Genomic DNA, 23,164 nt, shown 5'->3' on the forward strand with positions numbered 1-23,164 from the left:
ACCTAAAATTAACTGCCTAATGATAGATGTTTTCATTTCTAATTGCACGTAATGCTGTTTATTCAGTTGATATTTTTTTTCTCCTTTTCATTGGTAGCTGGAATAGATTATGTAGGCATCAGTCGTAATTTGGATTTTTCCCCTGGAGTCAATATGCAGACATTTCGTGTGGTAATTCTGGATGACCTTGGGCAGCCAGTATTAGAAGGAACTGAGAAGTTTGAGCTTGTGCTAAGGATGCCCATGAATGCTGCTCTTGGAGAACCCAGCAAGGCCACCATCTTCATTAATGACTCAGTCTCTGACTGTGAGTAACAATTTTTTGTGCCTTTTCAGATTTGTGCAGGAGATGGATGACTGCAATACACAGCCAGCACTTCTCCTTTTGAATCACACATGTTTTATCTATAGACAATCTGTTAAATCATTTGCTGCTTAGTTGCTTATGTTATATATCTGGTGCAATGTAACATCACTGAATTTGAAATAGCGGAGGGAAAATACAGTAACTTTTGCAATTATACTTTACACATGCTTTTTATGTTTTTCTGCCCAGTGCCTAAGATGCAGTTTAAAGAATCTGTATATATAGGCAATGAAAATGATGGACAGATTTCTGCCATGATATACAGGAGTGGGGATATCCGATACACATCCACTGTGAGGTGCTATACAAGGCAAGGTTCAGCTCAGGTAATGATGGACTTTGAAGAGCGTCCTAACACTGACAGTTCCATCATCACATTCCTTCCTGGTAAGCTCTTGATCTTATTTTAGAAGTCTTTAGTCTACTATGTTTTGTTTTGTTTTGTTTTGTTTTGTTTTGTTTTGCCTTTCTTTGCTTTGGTTGTTTTGTTTTATTTGTGTCTTTTCATAAAGTAGTGCCAAAAAGACTGCCAACCAACCAAAAAACCAATGATTTTTTTCCATATGCAGTGAGTAGAGTGCACACAGATGATGTCTCTTTTTACTTCACTTCTGATCTAGAAGGATAATCAATAGCAGTTAAAGGGACGTATCTTCACATAGGTCCAGCCTGAGTGCCAGAGTCTTTTTGATCCATGGTAGGAAAAGCAGGTTCAGAGTAACACAGTAACAGAAGCACAGACCTGCTGTCAGAAAGGGAACTTCAGAAGCTCTGCTCTTTGTTAGGCGGATTTCTGATAAATACATTTGACTTGCACTGAAATGAGTAATAGACCTTTCAACAGGTATATAACTCTAATTTCTGTTTGAATTTTTTCCCAGGGAGGCTTTCCTAAGGTAGTTCACCAGTATCACGTACTTATCTCATATCACAAATAAATCAGGTGTTACTACCTTAAAAGAAGATTGCCTGATTCCCTCTGTTTGTGCAGAAGACAGTTTAATCTTTTAGTCTTTTCAGTTTACATACACATAATATTTTTTACAAGCCCTAAACAAGCTGTGTCATCAGTAAGAAACCCTTGGTATGCCCTTATCACAGAAAATGACAAGATTCATATTTCTATGTACATGTATCACAGTCCTCTGGTAAAGTGAGTTGTCCAGTTTATCTTTATTTAGAGCTGACCTCAGCTTTTAGTGCAGTCATCTACTCCACGCCTTTGCCATTGCTTCTATGCAACCAGGAAAGAGAATCCAACTTGTTAGGATTAGTGGATCTGGGCCCCTTAGGAAGTGACTTTCTTCTTTTTTTTGAGTGTCACACTACCATTGCTCCATGAACACAAGTAGCAAAACGGTCTACTTGGATCATATCTTGTTTCCATAAGCTTCTTAGGCCTCTTTAAGATGCAGCAGTTTCAGTAAAGTTTTCACATTTCCTGTGTAACAATGAACAGAATGAATATTTTGATTCTTTTTTCTCCTCCTAATGGATAATTTATTTTCTATGGGGGAAAAAAAATACCTCAGAAAATGAACGTAGTCATCATCCTGATCTGGTTCTTCATCTTGAGCCTTGATCATTTTTGCATGCATAATATTTAAAAAATACTGTAAATTGACCTCATCTCTCTCATATCCTGTGCTGTTCCTTTTGTAAGGGACGTAGGAGTCATTGTCATGATGATGAGCTCACTGAGTCTGACGCTGGGAGCCAGACGCTCTGGAGACCACTCATAACTTGCTGCTCTGATAGAAGGCCAAAGACAAGGCCTTTTTCCCAGAGTCTCAGAATATCTCGTAAGTCTAGGCACGTTGATTTATGAGTGCTCAGTGAGCATTTTGCAACTCCAAAGCATTTCTAAGGCGATACTCCAGTGGGAGTTTAAAAGACGTTAGAATCACATGGAATCATACAAGTGAAGGTCCACACAGTTGGACAGTGTCTCAAAAAGGCCTGAAATTCTTAAATAAAAAACTCTAGGACAAAATTACCATCAGTATTAGTGAAAGTTTTATTACACTGCTTCCTCGTGCAAGTATGTATTTCTAAAATAGATGCTGTGGGAGGTCACTGAAAAGGAGCATTTGATAAAACAAAAGGAACAATGCATGTGAAGTGGCTATACCAAATAGAAACCTGTCTTAAAGAAGTCCCGTAATGGCACATTTCACTTAAGTCGTGAGCTTCCATAGAAAGGTAATGATTACTAATTCTGCTTTCACTATTGTCATTACTCATTAACTTACATGGTGTCGAGGTGGATGCCTTGGCCAGAAGCAGCCACATGTGGTCCCTCGAGCTAGGAGAAGTGCTGTAATAGAGCAAAGAACACCTAAGTTCTGCATGATATTACCTTCAGAATGATTGCAGGTGAAACGGAGAAGCCTTGCACACTGGTGCTTATGGATGATACTTTCCATGAAGAAGAGGAAGAACTACGTCTGGTTCTTGGCACTCCAAGAAGTGATTCTTCCTTTGGTGCCTCTATTGGTGAACAAAATGAGACCCTGATAAAGATTCAGGATGATGCAGACAGTAAGAAATTATTTTGTTGTTATTGGCTTTTGGAAGCCCATTTCTGTCCTCTAAAAACATTTCTCTTCTAATTACAGAGGCTATTATTAAGTTTGGTGAGACAAAATTTAGTGTGAGTGAACCAAAGGACGTGAGGCAAGTAGCAGTTGTAAAAATCCCAGTGCTTCGTCTGGGAGACACTTCCAAGGTTTCTGTTGTGAGAGTTCATACAAAGGATGGATCTGCTACTTCTGGAGAAGACTATCATCCTATATCAGAAGGTGGGATCATTCGGATGATTATCGCATCCTACTTTTTGTTTTTATTCATGACTGTAACATATGATAATGTTTGAAAAATGAAATAACTTTATGAATAGAATACTTTGCAACCACATCCATTAATGCATTTTGCTACTGAGATTCAGTATGGACATGATCCCATGTGGTATGCAACTGCCAAATTGCTCTTGGAATTCTAGATACCAGTGAAGATATTTACAAAAGAATTGTGACTCTTGTAAAAATATCTGTAGCTCAAGTAACTGCGGAAGAATTGTGAGTGCCACCTTTAGTAACATTTGCAAAGTGTAATACCAGTACTCTGCAGAAGCATTTACTCATAGGATATCATTGTGTAGTTGTTTCCCAAGCGATTCATTAAGCTAATGGCTTTTGCTCTATGTAGGAATTAATGTCTATTTATGTTTATTTTTCTACTTTCATAATAATTAAGCTTTCTTTCTATATCTCAGCAAGTCGCTGCCCACTGCTCCTCACTAGTAATGGATGAGGAGAGAGGTTGTGCAACAGAATGAGAAATTTCTTAGTTGATAAACTTCTTTCCATTAATAGCCCACCCACATGGTTTAGTGAATGACTAATAGAGTTTGTAGCACTATGCATTTTTTTTCTTCTAAAGTATATGATAATGCATGATACTAATCTGTGTTTTTAGATTAGTCATTCATTGCTGGAGTGTTTTCACAGTTTGGAAGTGTTATCAGTTTTGGATAAATTATTTTGGTGTCCAGCTGAAAGAGAAGACTTATTTTTGAACATCCAGCAACAACATTGGGCCATCTCCAAATTCCAGAGAAGAGGCATTTCCCACTAGTGATATTTGAAGAGAAAAATTGTTTGCAATTAGAGAATTATCAGCCCACATCTTTCTAAGTCCAGTCACTTTGCCTCCTGCATTTCAGAGTTTTGCTCTTTCCTCCTGAAAACCACAGGAGTTTTTAGTGTCAGCTAATCCTTATCCTATACACTTTACCTATACACATTGCCTTGCTTACCCTCTCCCTGCTATGCACCAACAGGGCATGGGAGCAGAGTTTTCAAGGGAAACATGGTAGTGCAGAAGAAGCAGCTCTGGGCTTTGAGAAAGGTCTGTGATCTGCAGGAGTTGCCCGCCGGTTTCAGAACATCTGTGGGTTTAGGGATCCTGCCTATTCAACCATGGGCACAAACCCCACATCCTTAACTGGGTTGTCTGAAGGAAGTGTGACAAACTGGAATTCAGTAAAATTCTTAGCTCTTACACAGTGTGTTTATTACCACAAAGAATATTTTCATGGCTTAATAACACTTAAGGCTGGAAGGATCATTAGAATACTTAATCAGAATCGCTGTGTATTGCAAGATTCTACCAGTTTCCCCCAGTTACTTCTGTATTGAGCCAAATAACTTTTGCTTAGAGAAAGTATATTCTTTCTAAAGGGCATCCAGTCTTGATTGGAAGGCACTGGAGAGGACGAGTGTTTCATAGTGTTTTGCTTCACCGATCAGTCCCTATTGCTTCTTATCATCTGTGCCTTATTTCATCTCTCATCCACCACTGCTTATTGTACCTGTCCCTTTAGAATGCAGAGCTCTTTAGCACCTGGTATTTTTTTTCTATGATGGTGTTTCAATATACTAATCAGAACATCTTTTCCTGCAAGTCTTTTTTTGTCTCCTGGTCCTCAGTTTCTGTTAGTCTTTTCTGTGCTATCCTCAGTTAATTTGACATCCTTTAAAAAGTAAAGAGAGTAGAAATGCACTTACTATTTTAGTATCACTCTTACCCATTCCATGCACAAATGTTAAATAGTTTCTGTACTTCTGCTTCCTTTAGTATTTACCACATTCAAGAATCCCAGTACTCTTCTAACTCTGTCAGATACGATTGAACTTTTGCCAATGACCTTAGAAGCTTTTTCAGAGACGATGCTTTTCAAAATACAAACCAATTTTGCATAACTCTGGCTTCGTGCCTTTTTTTTAGTATACACCATTGTATTAAAATGCATTTTGTTTTAGTAATCACTGACAATACTTTTTATTTAGAATTCTTCAGTCTTTTAGTCATTCACATATGTTACCAACATTTATGTAAGAATTAGTCCAGCTCATTTTCAAAATATAAAGTTCTATTAGACTATGTCCTGGTCTTTGCAAATCTCTTTTGATGATGCTAATGCCTCATTTTCAGTGATTTCTACCTGTGTCCACTGCTATTCGTTATTCTTATTTTTAGCATCAAATAGGTTTAAATATAAGCATCTGTAATTGGAAAAGTATTAACTGCAGTCTTTCATGGCTGGGCCTAGAATTACAACTTGTTATGAACAGCAGATTTATTTTTAAGTGTCTCATTATGTTTTTAGAAATTGAGTTTAAGGAGGGTGAAACACAGCATTTTGTGGAGATTGAAGTTCTCTTTGATGGAGTAAGGGAGATGAGAGAAGCCTTCACTGTTCACCTGAAGCCTGATGAAAACATGGTCGCAGAAATACAGGTAACAAACTCATGCAAAGTCCTCAGCAACAAAATCTGGCAAACAGACCTTTTTGCTTTCTGGCTCATAGCTCATTATAACATATCATACACACTTCTAATATAAACAGTATATTCGTCTCATTCTGCATAAAATGTTCTTCAAACTCTTCTTTGGCCCCTTCATTAGTATCACACCGTATATAGTCTGACTCCAGGTAGCCAGACAGCAGAGACACAGCCTTTGCTTATGACAAACACCCCATTTCCATCGGGCATTAAAGCATACAGTGCACATTCTGTCAGAATACTGAAGTGGTCAAAAAAGCTGGGACACAAGAGATTATAGGGTCTGGTATCATCAGTGTTCTGAAAAGAAAAAAATCATTTTAGCTCTTACTTTTGTAGTCTGCAATATATTTTCCAGTGCTTCAACCCCTTCTCAATAGCTCATACAGCTGAGATTTCAGAACTTATTTTGGGACAATGTTTCAAATCTAGACGTATTCAAGGTCCAGCTTGAACCCTCTTGTTTATTTAAATGTTCACAGAGAACTTTTCTTTGTCAGACAGCCAAGGCCATTGTTTACATTGAGGAAATGAACAGCATGGCAGATGTCACCTTTCCCTCTGTTCCTCAAGTTGCATCCCTTTTGATATATGATGATATTTCTAGAGCCAAAGACAGAACCAGTCCCATAGCTGGCTATCCTGTCATCTGTATCACAGTAAGTATCTCTATGGAAAGATGAAAAAAAATCAGTAGAAGAATGTTTTTCAAAGGAGCAATTGGATTTTAGGCACTCAATCCATATTGTTGTGAGTCACACGTGAGTTTAAACTAGAACTGTCCGAAGAGCTAGTCTGATTTGTCTGGATAGCAAATCAGTTTTCAGGAGGACAAAAAGTATAAAAAGATGTTTCGTGTGTTCATCACTAAGAACAGTTTAATACTCGCACAATATCTGTGATTTCATTACCTTACTATTTCCTGCATTGTCTTGCCTTAATTTGCAGAGTTAAAATCACTGGAGACAACAGATGAGCCATTGTTTTCAATGAGTGTCACAGACTGAAAAATGAGTCCTGTTTGTTCAAGTACTACAGGCTTCTTTCATTGTAATTTTGCAACTGAAAGGTTTGCATGAATATGAATATGCATATGCATATGCATTCAGGAAGGTTTTGATCCACCTGCATCTTCAGTTTATTTCTCACACCGTTCGTTATGCACAGGAATGGATCAGGTCTTGAATGGTTCTCCTAAATATAAACCCAAAAGAAATCTTGAAATGGAAAGTATACTTGCAGAATTAGATCAAAGGGTGAAATTCAAGTTAAAGTAGCATGTGGAAGTGTAGTTTATGCCTTCATAACTATGCTAGGTTTTCACCCATAAACCGTATTTTAAAATAATATTTTTTAATTCAATAAGCATAATTAGACCTGCCTTTTAAATCTACTATAGCAATGCTGAAAGCACACCTGTCAAAATAAGGTAATTTAAGAGATTTACGGGGGTGGTCAGTTCTGTGATTTTGCGACTCATGATAAATTCAAATTCCTTTGCCATGAAGCAAATACATTTTCAACACATCTGCCTTGTTTTGCAGGCTTGCAATCCTAAATATGAAGATTTTGAAAAGACTGGTTCGATATGTGCCAGCGAGAACATCAATAATACTCTGACACGATACCGGTGGCTAGTGAGTGCACCCACTGGTCCTGATGGTGTGACTAGCCCCATGAAGGAGGTTGACTTCGATACCTTCTTCACTTCCTCCAAGATGATTACGCTTGACTCCATTTACTTTCAAGCTGGTTCTCGTGTCCAGTGTGCAGCTCGTGCTGTGAATTCAGATGGGAATGAGGGTCTTGAGCTTATGAGCCCTATTGTAACCATAAGCACATCAGAAGGTAAGACATCATCACCTATTGCAAAAACCTCAGACCTCCTTTGGATCCCAAATTCCATCCTAACAAAATCTGGTGACAAGATCGGGTGTTTTAATAATAGTGTCTCAGTTTTTCTTCTGTTGTTCATAGAGATGGTGCAAAAACTCTTATGTTTAACACAGAAGAGAATTGTATAAAGAAAATGGTTTTCATCTTTGTTAGTTCTCCACGTCTTTAAATAGTTACCCACGTAGCAAACTTGTATGTTCAGGAGAACAGTATATGATGTGCATTGGAAATAATGAAACCTGGTTTCTGTTGGCTTTTGAATTCAACTGTAGTAATGTTGTAGTACAATCTCAGCTCCTATTACACATTGGAGAATCGACATAGGAGTGCTATTACAAATGCCTAGCCAGAAGAAAAGCTTAATTTGGCATTCAGGCCTCACTGGACACCTGAGAATCAGTTTCTTCCTTGACTAAAGCAACTGGTGTCCAATAACAAGGCATAGGCAATATTTTTCATGGTTGAGATATTCATAATATTCATCCTTCTTCTTTCTCTGATGCTCCCTTTGTTGATCTCTGATTCTCTGATATCTAATCAATACCGCACTGATGCTGTATTCTCTCAGCCAGCAGAGTTACTGTAGTCTGCCTCCTTTGCCCAGCCAACTCTTTGTGAAACTCATACTGGATATCGTTAGGAAGCAGAGGTGGAGAACTGACATGCACACACATACAGTCTGATGAAATCACAGATACTTTTGTTTATTTTATAATATAGAGAATGGGTAATTAATAACAATCAAGGTAGATTACAAAACATTGTATTTTATTACCCTTATGCAGCCATTTTGCATTCTTTGTGTCATCTCTGCTGCTTTTGTAGCTATGTTAACTCTTCTGGTTTTTATGAGATCTTACAGTAGATAATAAATTACATGATTAGTAATTTGCAATATCATTTTAATTTCCGTGGCCTTTTCAACTAAATATTTTAGTTAAAACTAAGTTAGGGCTTTAGGAAGCTTAACGAATGGAATTTCTGTTTGCCCCTGTCCTTTATTGCACATTTTGACTGTAGGCTCTAGTCGCCTTTGTTTGCACTATCAGGAATCCTGCACCCTGAAGAGGACTCTGTCTAAGGGTATTGTCTACAAGGTGCAGTTTAGTGCTTGTTGGAAGCAGACAACCTTGTGCTGGGTGAGCTAGTCTGGTTGTGTGAAACGGGCTGGCTATGTTAGTGTTGTTACGCGTTATTTGTATTACACTTTAGAAATCAGCAGGGCTAATTAGCTGAAGCTCAGGACTGATGATCATGCATGTATTACTTCCAGTACCTGAGCTGACTTGCGGTGTGGAAGCCAATAATGCTGATGATCATGTACAACATAAAGGGAATTGTTTGATGCTATTTTGAATGAAGTTCAGTGATCAGAGTAACCTGCCAAAATCCTAAATATTTTCAACTTCGAGGATGCTTACCTCCAATGCATAGACCAAATTTTCAAAAGTCAGATTGTGCAAAAAATTGTATGTAGCCTCTTCAGCACATCTTACTTGCATTTGAGGAGAAAAAGACAAAACTATCGTGTCATGCCAGAAGTTTCCAACTTGGAGCCATTGAGCCAGATGAGGTCCACCAGAACCAATAAATTCTCCAAGAGGAGGGCCCTGCCTGCTCTTTTCTTGTAATCCCCAGGAATGAGCAAAGAGCTGAACACGGGCAAAGGGAACTGTTCTGATTTTCCACTTCTGCTGGTTTCTTTCTCAGAGGGTCTTGTGATCCTTTGGCCATCACATGACAATGTGCTATGATTTTTGTGGACAGAATGCAGACACGTCTGCACTGAACCACACAACTGGAAGTTGCATATCTCTCAGATTATATATGATTACAAATCTAATCTTCTGATTTTACAAACCGGGTCTATTACTGGAACAGGTTGAACTAACCGTGGAATGGGTTGCCGCAAGAAGTTATAGATTCTCCATTCCTGGAGAAATTAAAAACCCAGCTGAACAAGGCCCTGAGCAACCTGATGTAACTTTGAAGCTGCCTCTGCTTTGAGCACAGTATTTCTAGAGCTCCTTTCCAACTAAAAGTAGTTCATGACACAATTACTCTAATTACATTTTGGTCACTAATGGAACAGGAGGCTCATAGAGTCCTGTGAAAGCATATATAGGTCCACACCTCCATACAGTGCCAAAACCACCTGAACACTGATCAGATACCTTCTGTAAAGCTATGGATGTGTTTAAGGGGGTGGGAAGAATTAAAGAGTATCTCTAAGGACCTCTATAAGAAAGTATGGCACTTCACACTCAACTCTGTGAGTATGGTTGACACATACAACTGCAAATGTACAGGTGCAGTATCATCACCTGGTTTTAAAATGTGATCCAGTTGATCAAGTAATGATTTCTGTTTGATTCCTCTTCTGCATAAATTCCTATTCAAACATGAACTCTCATAAATGCTGCCCAAAGCACTTACTCGTCATTCCAGAAAATTCTTCTGGTTTTGGAAACTTAGATAGTGGAAAGAACTGCATCTAAAAATAGTGCAAGGGAAAGTATAGATTACTTACTCTGGACATAAAGTAAATTTCTTTCTCTTTTTTCCATTAGGTCTTTGTCAACCTCGTATGTCAGGAGTAGTTGGAGCAGAACCATTCTCTGCCAAATTGCGCTATACTGGCCCAGAAGATCCCGATTATACCAATCTCATCAAATTGACAGTTACAATGCCACATATTGATGGTATCTGAGCTATTTTTTTTAATGTTATTTTAAATATCCAAAATCATAATATAGTCTTTTAAAACGTGGGACCAGTGAACAATGTGATGAATGTACAAGGCGGTTTGCAATAAGGTGCATAAAATACTGTATTCATACATAGTCTTTGATGCAAAGATTGTTTCCACATTAATTGCATAGTTTACATAAATTGGGCTGGACCTACACTTTGTAAAACTCCTTTGGAGCCCATACAAATACACCAAGGAAGAATTTATTTATTTAAAAAATATAAAGCCATTTAATTACTATCTGCTTCTGAAAAAAAATCCACAAAAAATCATGATTGAAAAACACGTTGAAGATTCAGAAGTATTTTATTTGGCATTTCATAGTATAAAGGCATAATTATTGTGGATAACATTCTCATACACACTTAGCATATCATCTTTCTTTGAATTCTAAACTACATTAATTACTGTAAGTACAAAATACAGAAGCACTGCATAACATGCTTAATGTTTAACAAACTTTGTCTAAATTAAGCAACTCTAACCACTGAAATTTAATGATAGTGATGGAAAATAATTTTTTTTAGGCATGCTGCCTGTTATTTCTACAAGAGAGCTCTCCAACTTTGAGCTGACACTTAGCCCTGATGGAACTAGAGTTGGAAACCATAAATGCTCCAACCTGTTGGATTACACCGAAGTGAAGACCCACCATGGTTTCTTGACTGATGCTACCAAAAATCCAGATGTGATTGGAGAGACCATTCCCTATCAATACAGCCCAACAATTAGAGGCTTCAAAACCTTACGCTTCTACCGCAATCTGAATCTGGAAGCCTGTCTATGGGAGTTTGTTAGCTATTATGACATGTCTGAGCTCCTTACAGATTGTGGAGGCACCATTGGGACAGATGGACAGGTACGAAACTGTAACTTGATTTTGTACTGTGTTCTTAAAATGAAAGATTTCCCTTATAATGCATCTATGCTAGAAATAAGTGGGTTTAGAATTAATTTAGTTGAAAAGTGTTGGGTTTTTTCTTAGGCTTCCCCTAAGGCCAGCTTATTCCTTAAAGCTGTCAATGTCCATTAAGTACTGGAAGGCTGCATGTGAAATCCTTATCAGGTTGAAATTAAGGGAACGATTTAGTTTGAATTAAAATTGCTGTGATTTTCTCCCAATGCAGTTTTGAAGTATTGTAGGACAAACCAATCACACTTTTACTATACCGTGAGCCGCCTTAGTCTTTTCTTAGAATCAAAGCCTTCTAAAGGATTGCTTTTAGCGCATTGGTAGTACTGGGCTATTTAGTATTAATCATGGTGTATCTTAAAATCGAGTTTAAAAAAACTGTGAAGAGCCTTCCTGCTGATAACAATGGACTGCACTGTCCTACCAGCTGCTTGGCTCTGCTGATCTCTTGCTCACTGTGTAACAAGACCTGCCAGTGCAGACAGCATAATGGTCTCGCATTACCCAGAAGAAAATTCCTTGGTCAGGAAGCAAAGAGAAGCTGCCAGTATGGGATGGCTGAAGAACAGAGATGTAGAAGTGGTTGGGGGTCAAAACAAAGAGGTTGGAGAGATCTTCAGGTGTCCTTTGGAAAATTATTTCTGGAGATCTTTAATAATGTGGAAGCAAAAGTGTGCAGCATTTCTGCTGGTGCAATGGCAGTGAAGTTAAACTGTAGGTCTTCTTTGTATAATTACTGCATAAACTTGTCTGATCCCACTCAGGCTCTGGAGTACAAAAGGTGTAGCTATGAAGAGTGATCTTTTATGACACAGAAAAGTCCCTTTGGGGAGTAATCCTATAGGCTGGAAAAAGGACTGGAAATGCAGTACCTCATATCAGAGAAGTCCATCCATGGCATGATAACTGTGTGGTAAAGCTAACCCTCTTTCCACCTTAGTAGCCTTACCTATTGAGCCTCTGTGGAAGCGATGAGGCCACTGCGTGAAATGGCCATAATTGCGCTGCTTTCTAACAGGTTCGTTTTGCCAGGGACCCATCTGCTTATCAGACCTCAGTAGTCTTGTATGCACGAGTTCTTACTTTGTCAGTCCCAAACGACATGAGGCCTTAACAGATGAGAAAAAAGTGTGCTGTTGCCCAAAGAAATGTATGGGCATGTGCAAAACCAAAGCTATTTCACTACTAAAAGCATGGGTGCCAATGGATGTATAGATTCCTAATCAGATAAGCTGATTTTTTATTTTTTTTTAATACTTACATGCCTAAAGTCCACTTTACTCTGTGGGTTTTCGCAGGTGATCATACAGTCAGGATGGACATACAGGACAAGAAATAGCACCAGGTTCTCTTTATCCTTTGGTTAACTTCCTGACATTCTGGCCATTTTAACTAGAGATTATATACTTTGTAAAGTCTAAGACCAGAACAAAATGGAGCTTCTGGCCTTCTTAGATACAAAGACCTTGATGGATATGTTGTCTCAATGCTCTGTCATCTGTCCTGGTTCCTTGTCTGTTACAGGGACCGGTTCAAGGTCTCTGCCTTGATGTTGAGAGCTCACTGTCAGTGCATCTGCTTAAGGTTGCCCCTCTGCTACAAGCAGATCCTCCTACAGGTACATTCCACTGGAACCATGAACCTGTCAGAGGGAAGGGGAAGGCATGCGAGTGTGGGATGTAAACCTTGCACATTCCCACAAGATAAAAATGACAGCAGTCTTCACTGTTCTTAGAATGATTTCATTTCTTCAACTCATCATTCCTTTGATTATCTCCTTGTGCCCATGCAATATGCGACCATATATTATTTCGCACACAACGCGATCATAAGCACACAATCCCACGCAGCTGCCAAGCAGCTGTCCTCTGATCCTCTGACCAGTGCAAGCCACTTCTCCCACAGTGAAGATGAAGAAAGAGCTGGTTTGGATCCTTTCCATTTTAAATACTTCTGTGTCCTTCAGAGAAAAGGCTGAATAGCTAGTTTAGACAAATGTGTGTCTAAATAAAACCTATATATTTCTATATGGACATAAACAGAAGAGAAAATGAGCAGTATTCCTATATTTTAATGAATGAAAAGAACCTGCATGTTCGGTTGTGGAGGACGTGCGTAAACGGTAATGTGGCCGAGGAAGAGAGCTGTACTTGCCTTAAGCTCCGGAACCCTTATGTACTTTAGGTAAGAACCCTCATTTAAAGGCAGAGAGGAATGAACATGAGCTATGAGAGCTATGAAACTGCAGCTGAAGTCATCCTTTAGTGCCTCATAGGTTGTGGCTAAAAGGTTACAGTGTGTTAAGTGAAATATCAAGCTGAATTACTTCTAGCAGTGAAGCATCGCCCCATAGCCAGTATGCGCTTCACTGCCCTCCCTGTTTCCCCCACCTCCATTTAATTCTTCTCCAAGTTTGGTCTTTATCTTCACATGACCCCCTCCAGCTGAGAGGGGAGGCAGTCAGTGCCCTACCTCTGTGGTTGTCACCATTGTTGGTTTTTTCTCCTTCAGTGAACAATTAATAATCCTCTACTGTGAGAGGAAAGCTGGCAGCTATGGTTTTCACCATGTTTTTTAGCACACAAAGGAAGCTTAAGTTCTATTATACAGACAGAACAGATAAGTAACAAAAACACTCTTACCACATCCTGCTACCGCTGCAAATTTAATAGCTTGAATTTACCAGATATTTTGGCTAGATCTTTAAGCTCAAAATTCTGTTTCTTGATTCTAGCTCTCTAGTACCTGTATGGTCAAACAAAGATAGCACTGTTGATTCAGACAGAGAGATTTCACAAACTCAACTGACAATATCTTGCATGATGTGGACCTTTGCTTTATGGGAGCTCCTCCTAGGGTAGGGGAAGAAGATGAGCTTCAGTCAGCAAGAAGTGAGGTGGGAGACCTGCAGCTGGTGTAGTTCTTCTGGCAGTGCTCCTAGCGTTTGCTGCAGGCTGCAGCTGTCTTAGCCAGTTCCCATGAACTCATGAACTATCATAATACATACAGAGAAGGTCTTAGTTTTCTTTTCTTTTTTTTTTTTTCTCCTTTGAGGCCTTTTGCTTGTGACCCATTCTCTTTCTCAATTACTCTGTGCATGAGCAAACCCTGCGTGAGTTAGATGCAGCCCTCCTTTCAGTATACAGCTTGACGCTTTGTTCCTGGGGTCTGCCTATATTCATCACATCTGAAAAATCAGGCATTTATGTATCTAAATATGGATTTAGATATGCAGATTAAGGAACTTATATTTAAAAATAAAGACCTGCTCCTCTTTATATTGAGCTAATTCATTTAGATTATAGCTCTGTTCTGGTTAAAGTTAAGGTCAGCTTTGATGATTAGCAGCAATGGTTTTCTTCTGGACAACATGCAGTCATAGCCTAAAATTAAATATCTGTCTTTGGATATGTATAGGCCTTAAAAAGGTGGAACTCACTTACCTGAGGGCTGTCTTCCTGTATTTTCAGGTAAGTAACAAAGGTTGGACTTTACTTCCTGGATGTTACTCATTGTGAGAGTCAAGTAGTACAGACATCTCGTGTTCTCAAGATGCAGGTGCTAGAACAATGACAGATACTCTTGAAGTTAAGAGGTGAAACAGTGAAAACCAAGCAAGTGACTATCCTTTAATAAAGTATATATTGAAGTGTTGGCCTAGACTTACTTGATAGACGGTGAAGTATCATTTGGTCTCATTTCCTGCTGTTACAACTGTTTGCTGTAGCCAGACAGTTTGGCATCTGAAGGCTTCTGTGTGGTTCTGGCCGAGTATTTATATGTGGATGTTGCTTTCCTTAGTTCCAGTCCGTTGCCAGACTTGGCACAGGGAAGCAAGGAAATTACCATTCAAACAAATTTTATTAACAACAAGTAGTTAAGCAAGTCTTTGACAGAAACAAGAAGGTGAAGAACATGTATTAAAATACTTGAAAGTATGGATTGATACCTTGAAGCTACTGTAATTGAGTACAGCTGAACAGTTTGTTTTGTTCTCTATCAAAAACTGTTATTTCTGGCCAAAACTGAAAATGTCTCTCTTCAGTTGACACTTATGCTACACATGTTATGGCAGTGAGGTGTTTGGAAATCCCACCTGAAAAGAGGTTTTAAAACCACTAATGTATTGCCACAGCTTATATGAGGCAGCTTGCAGAGGTTTTTTCTTACACAGAAACAGCATATTTCCAGCTTTACTCGTTAAATTTTTACCAAAATCATACTTTAAGGGGAAAATGCAGCTTTTCTGAATATCTCATTAGATGCTCTAAAATGCAAATAGACAGAAAGGTCTATTTTCAGATTTTTATGTTCAGTTCAGCAGCCACAATTAAGTTTAAGAAAACCCTGCAACTTGTATTCCTGTGACATGGAAGCTCACTAACATTCAAACCTTTTTTTTTCTCCAGCTGCAAACACATGCATTTAGTGAGTGCTGTGAAGAAAAAACTGTACTATAAAGTTAATGCAGCAGCTGTGTAACAAACTCAGAAGTTAAACATTTCAAGGAGCTGGCATTTCAAGGCTGTATTGCATTCTCCTCTCCATTCAGACTTCTTTAAACAAACCTGCTTTGCATTTCACCTGTGACCTACCTGGCTGCATGCCTTCTGGGGGCCAAATCGTAGCTTTACCATATTGTTATTGTGTAAATAGTTAATAGATAACATTGTGAAGCTTGTGTGACTCAAATTCGCAGGCAGAGTGAGTAAATGCAGTAGAAAATGAGGCTTAGGGTATTTTGGAGAACAAAAATGCAGTTTTCATGAAAAGTTTGTTTCATTGGGAGATGCAATATGAAACATGAACTTGTGTTATTTCTAATTCTGATTTTATCACTGCTAACAGTGCAGACACACACATTGCCAAGTTCTGCCCTCTGGAAATGTAAGCCAGATAAATAAAATACAGTATAAATGTAGAACAGAGTCCATACCGGAAAGCCTTAACTGAAAATATTTTTTTTCAATATTCTCACTCGTTACATGACAGATTCTCAAACTAATTATTTATTTTTTTTTACTTAATGAAGTTTGACAGTTTGCATCAGAAAAGGGAACAAAAGAAGAACACCTATAGAAACTCCCATTAATATTTCCTAAGTCTCTAAATGGGAATTGCCAGTGTTCAAAAATAGAACTTATGCTCTGTGATAATTTGTCTTGCAAAGAAAATGTATGAACCTCTCCTTCTTATATCAATGTCTAGTATAAATTGTGTTCTTCCCTCACACACATGAATTTTTAGATGCACTGTTGGAATGACATGTGATCTAAATTTTTTTCAGATACTAACTGTAAGTCTGTCCCCTGCTTGAAACAATTTTTGTCTTCCAACTTCTCAGGTTCTCCAGACCTGGCATTGCCACAGACTATTAGACACAATTTCCCCAATTCAGCTCAGGTGTGGCTCCAGTCTGTATTTCTCTCCTGGTATCACAAAGCTAAAAGTCACACCTTGTGTATGATCCTACATTTATTGTTGTATAAAACTAATGTTAATGAATATAAGTTGTTCAATACAACTGCTAAAATTTCCTGTGTGTTGGATGCATAGACACGTAGTGCACCTGTTCTGTCTCTCCGCAGCAGTTAAGCTGATCCTACACTTAACACAGCTCTAAGTTACTGGTTTGGTTTCATCAGTGTCACATTGAGATAAAATATGAACAGCTGGCTACTTTCAATAGGCTTTGCAGTCAGTGCTGGGAAATAAAGATAACTCAATGGAAAGAATGTTTTCTTATGTTTGCCTAAATGGGATTATTAAGAGGGCTAGAGAAGACTCTTCCATCTGTGTTACACATTGCATTGATTCTTTTGTTGGGGGGTTCTGCTCGCTTACTCAGACACAGTTTTCCTCTGCAGTTAATGTCCTCTTTTTTTTTTTTTCTAATTTTTATTATATCAAAAAGATCCCCTCATATGCCTTGAGATTTTTCTGTTCTGCCTACTGAAGAGTAATTTTCCCCTTGTGGCATTTTCGTTCTCAGCAAGAAATAAGAGATCCTTGTAAGTTTTAATTTACTGTTAGGAGAGATAGAAGTATTTATTCAGTAATTCTTTGGCTATCAGTACTGTAGGTTTTCCTCCACACCTGCAAGACCGTGAGTGCCTGAGGAAGGGTTTGTGTGCATAAAAACTCCATCAGCTGGTTTAGCAAGAACTCCTTCCTCTCCTTACGTGCCATGAATCACACATAGGGGCAGCTATACTGGTGGAAGCACATAGATATTCATAAGTACGTGAATAAATTCCCAGGCTGGGGCACTCAGCCCTACTGCCCTGACATCTGTTATGGGTTTCGCTGAAAGAGAAGAAACTTCTAAATTCTAGGGTCCTAGAAATGAAGACAATTCTTTAGCGCTATGGTTTCAGATTTTCCCACAGAGCAGTGGTAGTGTATGGCAAAGGAGTAGTGTTTCATCTCCAGAAGGGATCCTACTAGATTTCCACCAGCACAAATGAGTCAAGCTCACTAACACTATGCTCCCATTGAAAGGACACAAGAAAACGCTAGAATGTGGTTTACAAACACCATTAATGGATTACTTTGTGTACAGGGTACCCGAAGAGCTGATGCTATCTTGTACTTAAAAATCAAGAAAAGCTTTGAAAGAAGTTGTTGGGTTTTTTTAACTGAAGTGGCATAAGATAGTGAACTAGAAGGGGTTTTGTGGATCACCCAGTCCAGGCCACTGTCTTAACTCTCTCTATAATGTGGTTCCAACACTAGTAAACTTAATCGAAAGACTAATAGGATTTCATGGCCTCACTTCTCTTGTTGAATGCCACCACAATGAGGGCTTGAAATTCTTCTGATTTCTAGGCTGTATTTGTCATGGCCATGTTATGCCCGTTTGTTCCCATGTCAGCTCCGTCCTTCATCATCAGTGGCCCGTCTCCGCTGTTCATCTCCTGACATGTATAGATAGCATTCTTGCCTCAGCCTTTGTTGTACTAGGCTAAACAACCTGGCTATTTTAGTCTCTTCTCATCAGATAGTTTTGCCATTCCTGTGATTATGTTATTTCTTTCTCTACAGTCTACAATGCAAATCAGGCTTTTTCAAGCATGGATGATCAAAGCTATTCCAGATAAGCTCTCACTAGTGCTCTGTATAATGGCATGCATGCTTCTAATTTCCACCCCATTCCTTAGTTTATCTTAGGATCATATGGCATGGAAAGGGTAGGAAGGTCATAGCTATGATGTGATCAACTCACATACCAAAATCTTTTTTCCCCTCTGTCGTTTCTAACCAATGTCTTTAATTTCTACCAAAAATCCCTGTCACTAGTTTCTATTACATTCTACTTTATGCTATAAAATTTAATCTCACTTCTGTTGTTCTAGTCCTCAAGGTCATTACATTCTCCCTGTGTGATATTCCAGTCCTCCTCTACGTTATCAATAAGCATTGTGTATGCTGCTTTTCAAGAGGATAATGGACATACGTTAAATCATCTTCTTTGTCTCTTCCTCACAGGCAAACTGAATTTCAGATCTTCGACCTCAATGTCTAATTCTTAGTGTACAACATGCAGGTGTAGAACGAAAACACACACAGAAAAGCCAGCATAGTCTGTCTGAGATGACTTTTCAATAGTAACATATTTGTTGTGCTACCAAATGTATTCAGTTCTTGATACTGTTCCAGAAATGATAAACGTTCAAGGTTACTCCTGAATCAAAGGCAAACCATGATACACTGTAGAGTTGCATCACAGCTATATATATTTCTTTTTTTTTGTAGAAGTGAGAATTCTGTGTTGTTATTTGGAACAATTTAGCAAATCTGTGTCTGAAATAATTGCTCAGATATCCATGCAGGTATCCCAAAGATAAACTTGCAAATTAAATAGGACTAAAAAATAATATTTTTGTCTAACTTCAATTTGTCATCCAATACATACAGAGAAGAAAATCCTTTTTTTTTTATTCCAAATAGTAGTTCTTCGTTGTATTTATGTAAAACCAACAAAGAAGCATTGATATAAAATAATCTATAACTGTAGCATCTCATATTGTCTGCTAGGCTGCTTTACTGCATGATACCGTGTGTGTTTACAGACTGTCTGCTGTCTAAATGCTTGCACATTTTATGGAACGGTGCGAACAACATAAGTGGAAAGGGTTTTTGGAGCATAGTGTGTAGATCAAGAAGCATCCTACGTGAAAGTGGGTTGTGGCAACAACTATGAACATTTGCCATAATGAACTCCTTAATTAGTTCAGCGAATTTAGCCAGTGCAGGCAGTAAATTTGTGGTTTCATAGTACGGCTAAAATTTTTGTCTGGCATTTGGAAATGTAAAGCAGCTGTAAGGTAATGGACATTCAGGCCCCTGACATGTCATTGGGTGAGCCCAGAAACAGTTTGGTTTTTACACAGCTTGTAAAGATCTTTGACTGTTCGGGTTTTTTAGTAGAGCAAAACACTATTTAAAAGCTTGTAAGGTAATCGCTCTAGGGAAATGTTCAGATGTACAAATTTACCTATGCAATTTCTATTGGAAGTAAATGGGTGTTCAACAGCATTTGTGCCTTTGAAAAGTTTCCCATTGGGAGATGATGTCAATGCCTTTCCTTCTGCGTCTTTGAAAGAAAATCCAGAGTGTTCCAAAAGGATCTGGATTGCACATTTCTAATCAGAGAGGTGTGAATGAAAAATTATTTGTAACAAAGCATAAATGCAAAGTCATTTCAGAGAGGTTTGGATCCGTGCATCATGTAAGATCTATCTTAAGAGGTGACAGTTTACTGATACTGTTCTTCTTGCCTTTTTTCATTAGAATGTATGTACAGAATATGTAATTCCCTGAAAGATAATAATGAAATGCAGTGCTATTTTTGTACAACATATGCATAAAGGATCTACTTTTAAAACTATATCAACCTGCATACTATTTTTAGTTCTTCCAGAGAGTGATAAACGGTATGATTTGCATGTTTGCATGCAATATGTTAGCTACTATCCATGCCCAAGGGAAGAAATAGTTCCAGAGACGGATTAAGTACAGTCCAAGGATTCAGTCTTGCGATGACATCTGAGCAGATTCAGGGTCTTCCACAAGAGCTTCTTACAGGATAGTAACATAAGAATATAAACAAAAGAGTTGGTTAAGGCGTAAGGGTAGAGAAAATGCAAAATGATATTTGAAAGATTTCTAAAGCCTTCAATTGTAGCCATGTTGTTTATGTACTTGAAAAGCCTAAACAAAAATGAGTCAAAATTGAGGGGTTATGTTTTATCAGAACGCATGTTCAGTTTGAAATACCAAAATGCAACTTGAAAGGATTTAAGCTCAGCTGAAATCCATTGAAATGTGGAGTTTTGCACTTCATCTGTAATTTGCAAACTGAGATAAATTGATTCAGTCACAATATTTATTTCAAGTTCTGTCTTCTCTTTCTCTTGCATTAGGTTTACCTGTACAGTGCTGCCTTTCATGACCACTAACCCAAAGACATAATTTTGGTTTTTATAGGTTCTCAACCTAGTACAGTCCTATGTCACGCTGAGAGTCCCCTTGTACGTCTCGTATGTTTTCCACTCTCCGGTGGGTGTAGGAGGCTGGCAGCATTTCGACTTACAGTCAGAGCTCCGTCTGACTTTTGTGTATGACACTGCCATCCTGTGGAAGGATGGGATCGGTAGCCCGCCTGAAGCAGAGCTGCAAGGTGAGTGTTTGATTTCTTTGCATCGAACTCATGTTCTGTTACTAAGAGTACAATAATATACACAGTGGATAATTTTTAAATCATTCTAATACTAAAAAAAACCAAACCTGTATATCATTTATTATCAGTTGCAAATAACCTGTCATTTCCTGGCACTCACAGCTCTCTGCTGGGGTGTTCATGAAATCCGTGTAAAGTTGACATCAGTTATTTTATTGCAAAGAAAGGTAACTGCTACCTTATGTTTGAAGTACATGTGCAAAATTTAGCACGTTTATTTCTACTCAGGTAAAAATGACTTCAAGGTTCACTATGTATTCATCTTCTGTTACCACACAAGATACTTGCACTTCAATGAAAAAAAAAATTGAAACTTTTCTGCAATATTGTTTTTTTCTGGCCATGAATGTACAGTTTCAGAAACTTTTGATATTTTGAAAACACTAATTGTGAAACATTCAAAAGATACAGAAATATATAATGGGTATAATAGCCTGTGCTATGTGTTAGAGTAGTAAACTGTAAAACATTCTTTAAATGTGATTGATACTGTCAATAAATGTTTATGACTATAATTAGTCAACAAATCAAACTCTATCATTACAGAATTTATCTTGGCAAAAAGTTAAATTATTTTTAAAAAAATCGTGACATGAAGGTGTCTGTGAAAGATTAAAATGTATAGTTACACCTATATGCTGCTTTGTTCTATTTATGCAAATTCACTTAGTATTTCCCAGCATTAAACTTCAGGTGTTCCATGTCTGTCTCAACCTAAGGTAGAATACAGGCACCAGCTATAATTATGTATAAACACATGTCAATCTTAGGACTCCAGTGAACATAAAACCATTTTTGGTTTCTGCAGACTCTGTATGTGAACTACAGAAGTCATTGCTGTGCAATTCCTGTCCTCATGTTAAAGGCAGGAAATGAGGAGTGGCAGGGGGAATCTACAGTGCATCAACAATGAAGCACATGTCATGCCATGCCTAAAGAATAAGCCACAGGCCACAAATCATATGATGTACTAGTCACTGTATAACAACTAGATCTAATCCTCAGTCTCAGCAGTGATGTGGCACGTCTATGGCACCATTTCCCTGTTGTTGATGCTTTAATGTTTTTTTTCTCTGTTTAAGAAGCTGATGGCCAGGTCTTTGGAGATACTTAACACTGGCAGGTCCCTTTCAAAACAGCCAGCACAAAACACATGATAAACACAGTGAGGTAGTGGAGGGTAGAGCCCCAACCTATCCCGATCTGATCTGGGCAGTATTTTCTCACATTGTGCTTTGCACAATGAGCAGCTGTTTTTCTGAGCAGGGAGGGATTAACTAGTTCCCAGTTTATTTCCATACCTCCAGATACATATAATTGTTCTACGCAAATTCAACATAGAACTGTAAAGCCGTCAAGGTCTTCTAATGCCATAATTCATGCACACATATATATATATTTCTAATGTACCAATAAATGTGATACAAATGTGATAAAAATGTGGTACAAATACAGGTGATTTTGTACAGGTGGTATACATTCACATTCTGACACGTTCATGAAGGAACATTTCTGTTTCCTTCTTGCCCCTGGCAGGCAGAATGGTGGCACATCACCGGCTCTCTGTAAGGGAGCACTGAAGGAAACACTTGAACTGTGAAGCTTTGCAGAGCTCTAGAGAAAAAGGGACTTGGCTGCAAGCTACGGCAAGAAACCATTTCTGACATATACACAAGACCTTGTAACCTGAAATTAGGAAACATTAGGCCTGTGTTTTGGGCCAGATTCGTGCCAGAAATCAACAGCATTGCAAAGCCTGTCAGAATGAGTTTCACAGATTCAAGCACCCACAAGCGGGTTGCCGTGGCAGCCACAACCAACTGCTACAACTAAATGCTGGTGGGTGCTGCCTTGGGACGATGGATAGGGAGGCACTGGAAAAGTGTCTCCGAACCAGCTTTCATCAGTAGGGTCAGCTTGAGTACCGGTGAAAACAAAAGTATCCTTCCTTCTACAGACCCGCCTGGCAGCTGACCATGCTGTTGCCTGAACACAAGCACGGCCTGTGCTGTGGACTTTCCTCGTTTTAGTAGAGTGGCTGTGTGGGTCCATGATAACTTGTAAAGCCATGACTTCGCTGGGAAGTTCTGTATGTGCTTTGGAAAGCTGAAGCATTGTGAAAACTCTAGGCCCCACTGTGTAAACT

General features: G+C 38.5%; 1 protein-coding gene across 1 annotated transcript in view; it reads left to right on the forward strand.

Moving 5' to 3' along the window:
* Positions 1–23,164, forward strand: part of FREM2 (FRAS1 related extracellular matrix 2) — a 138,696-nt gene that overhangs the window by 100,383 nt on the left and 15,149 nt on the right. The window contains exons 8-17 of the mRNA XM_054181857.1: positions 98–307; positions 557–754; positions 2,744–2,908; positions 2,986–3,168; positions 5,538–5,668; positions 6,216–6,374; positions 7,260–7,563; positions 10,182–10,313; positions 10,891–11,222; positions 20,766–20,958. Of these exons, the coding sequence (XP_054037832.1) occupies positions 98–307; positions 557–754; positions 2,744–2,908; positions 2,986–3,168; positions 5,538–5,668; positions 6,216–6,374; positions 7,260–7,563; positions 10,182–10,313; positions 10,891–11,222; positions 20,766–20,958 (2,007 nt within the window). The remainder of the gene's footprint in view (positions 1–97; positions 308–556; positions 755–2,743; positions 2,909–2,985; positions 3,169–5,537; positions 5,669–6,215; positions 6,375–7,259; positions 7,564–10,181; positions 10,314–10,890; positions 11,223–20,765; positions 20,959–23,164) is intronic.

Source organism: Rissa tridactyla, chromosome 1, assembly GCF_028500815.1.
Source record: "Rissa tridactyla isolate bRisTri1 chromosome 1, bRisTri1.patW.cur.20221130, whole genome shotgun sequence".
NCBI lineage: Eukaryota > Metazoa > Chordata > Aves > Charadriiformes > Laridae > Rissa > Rissa tridactyla.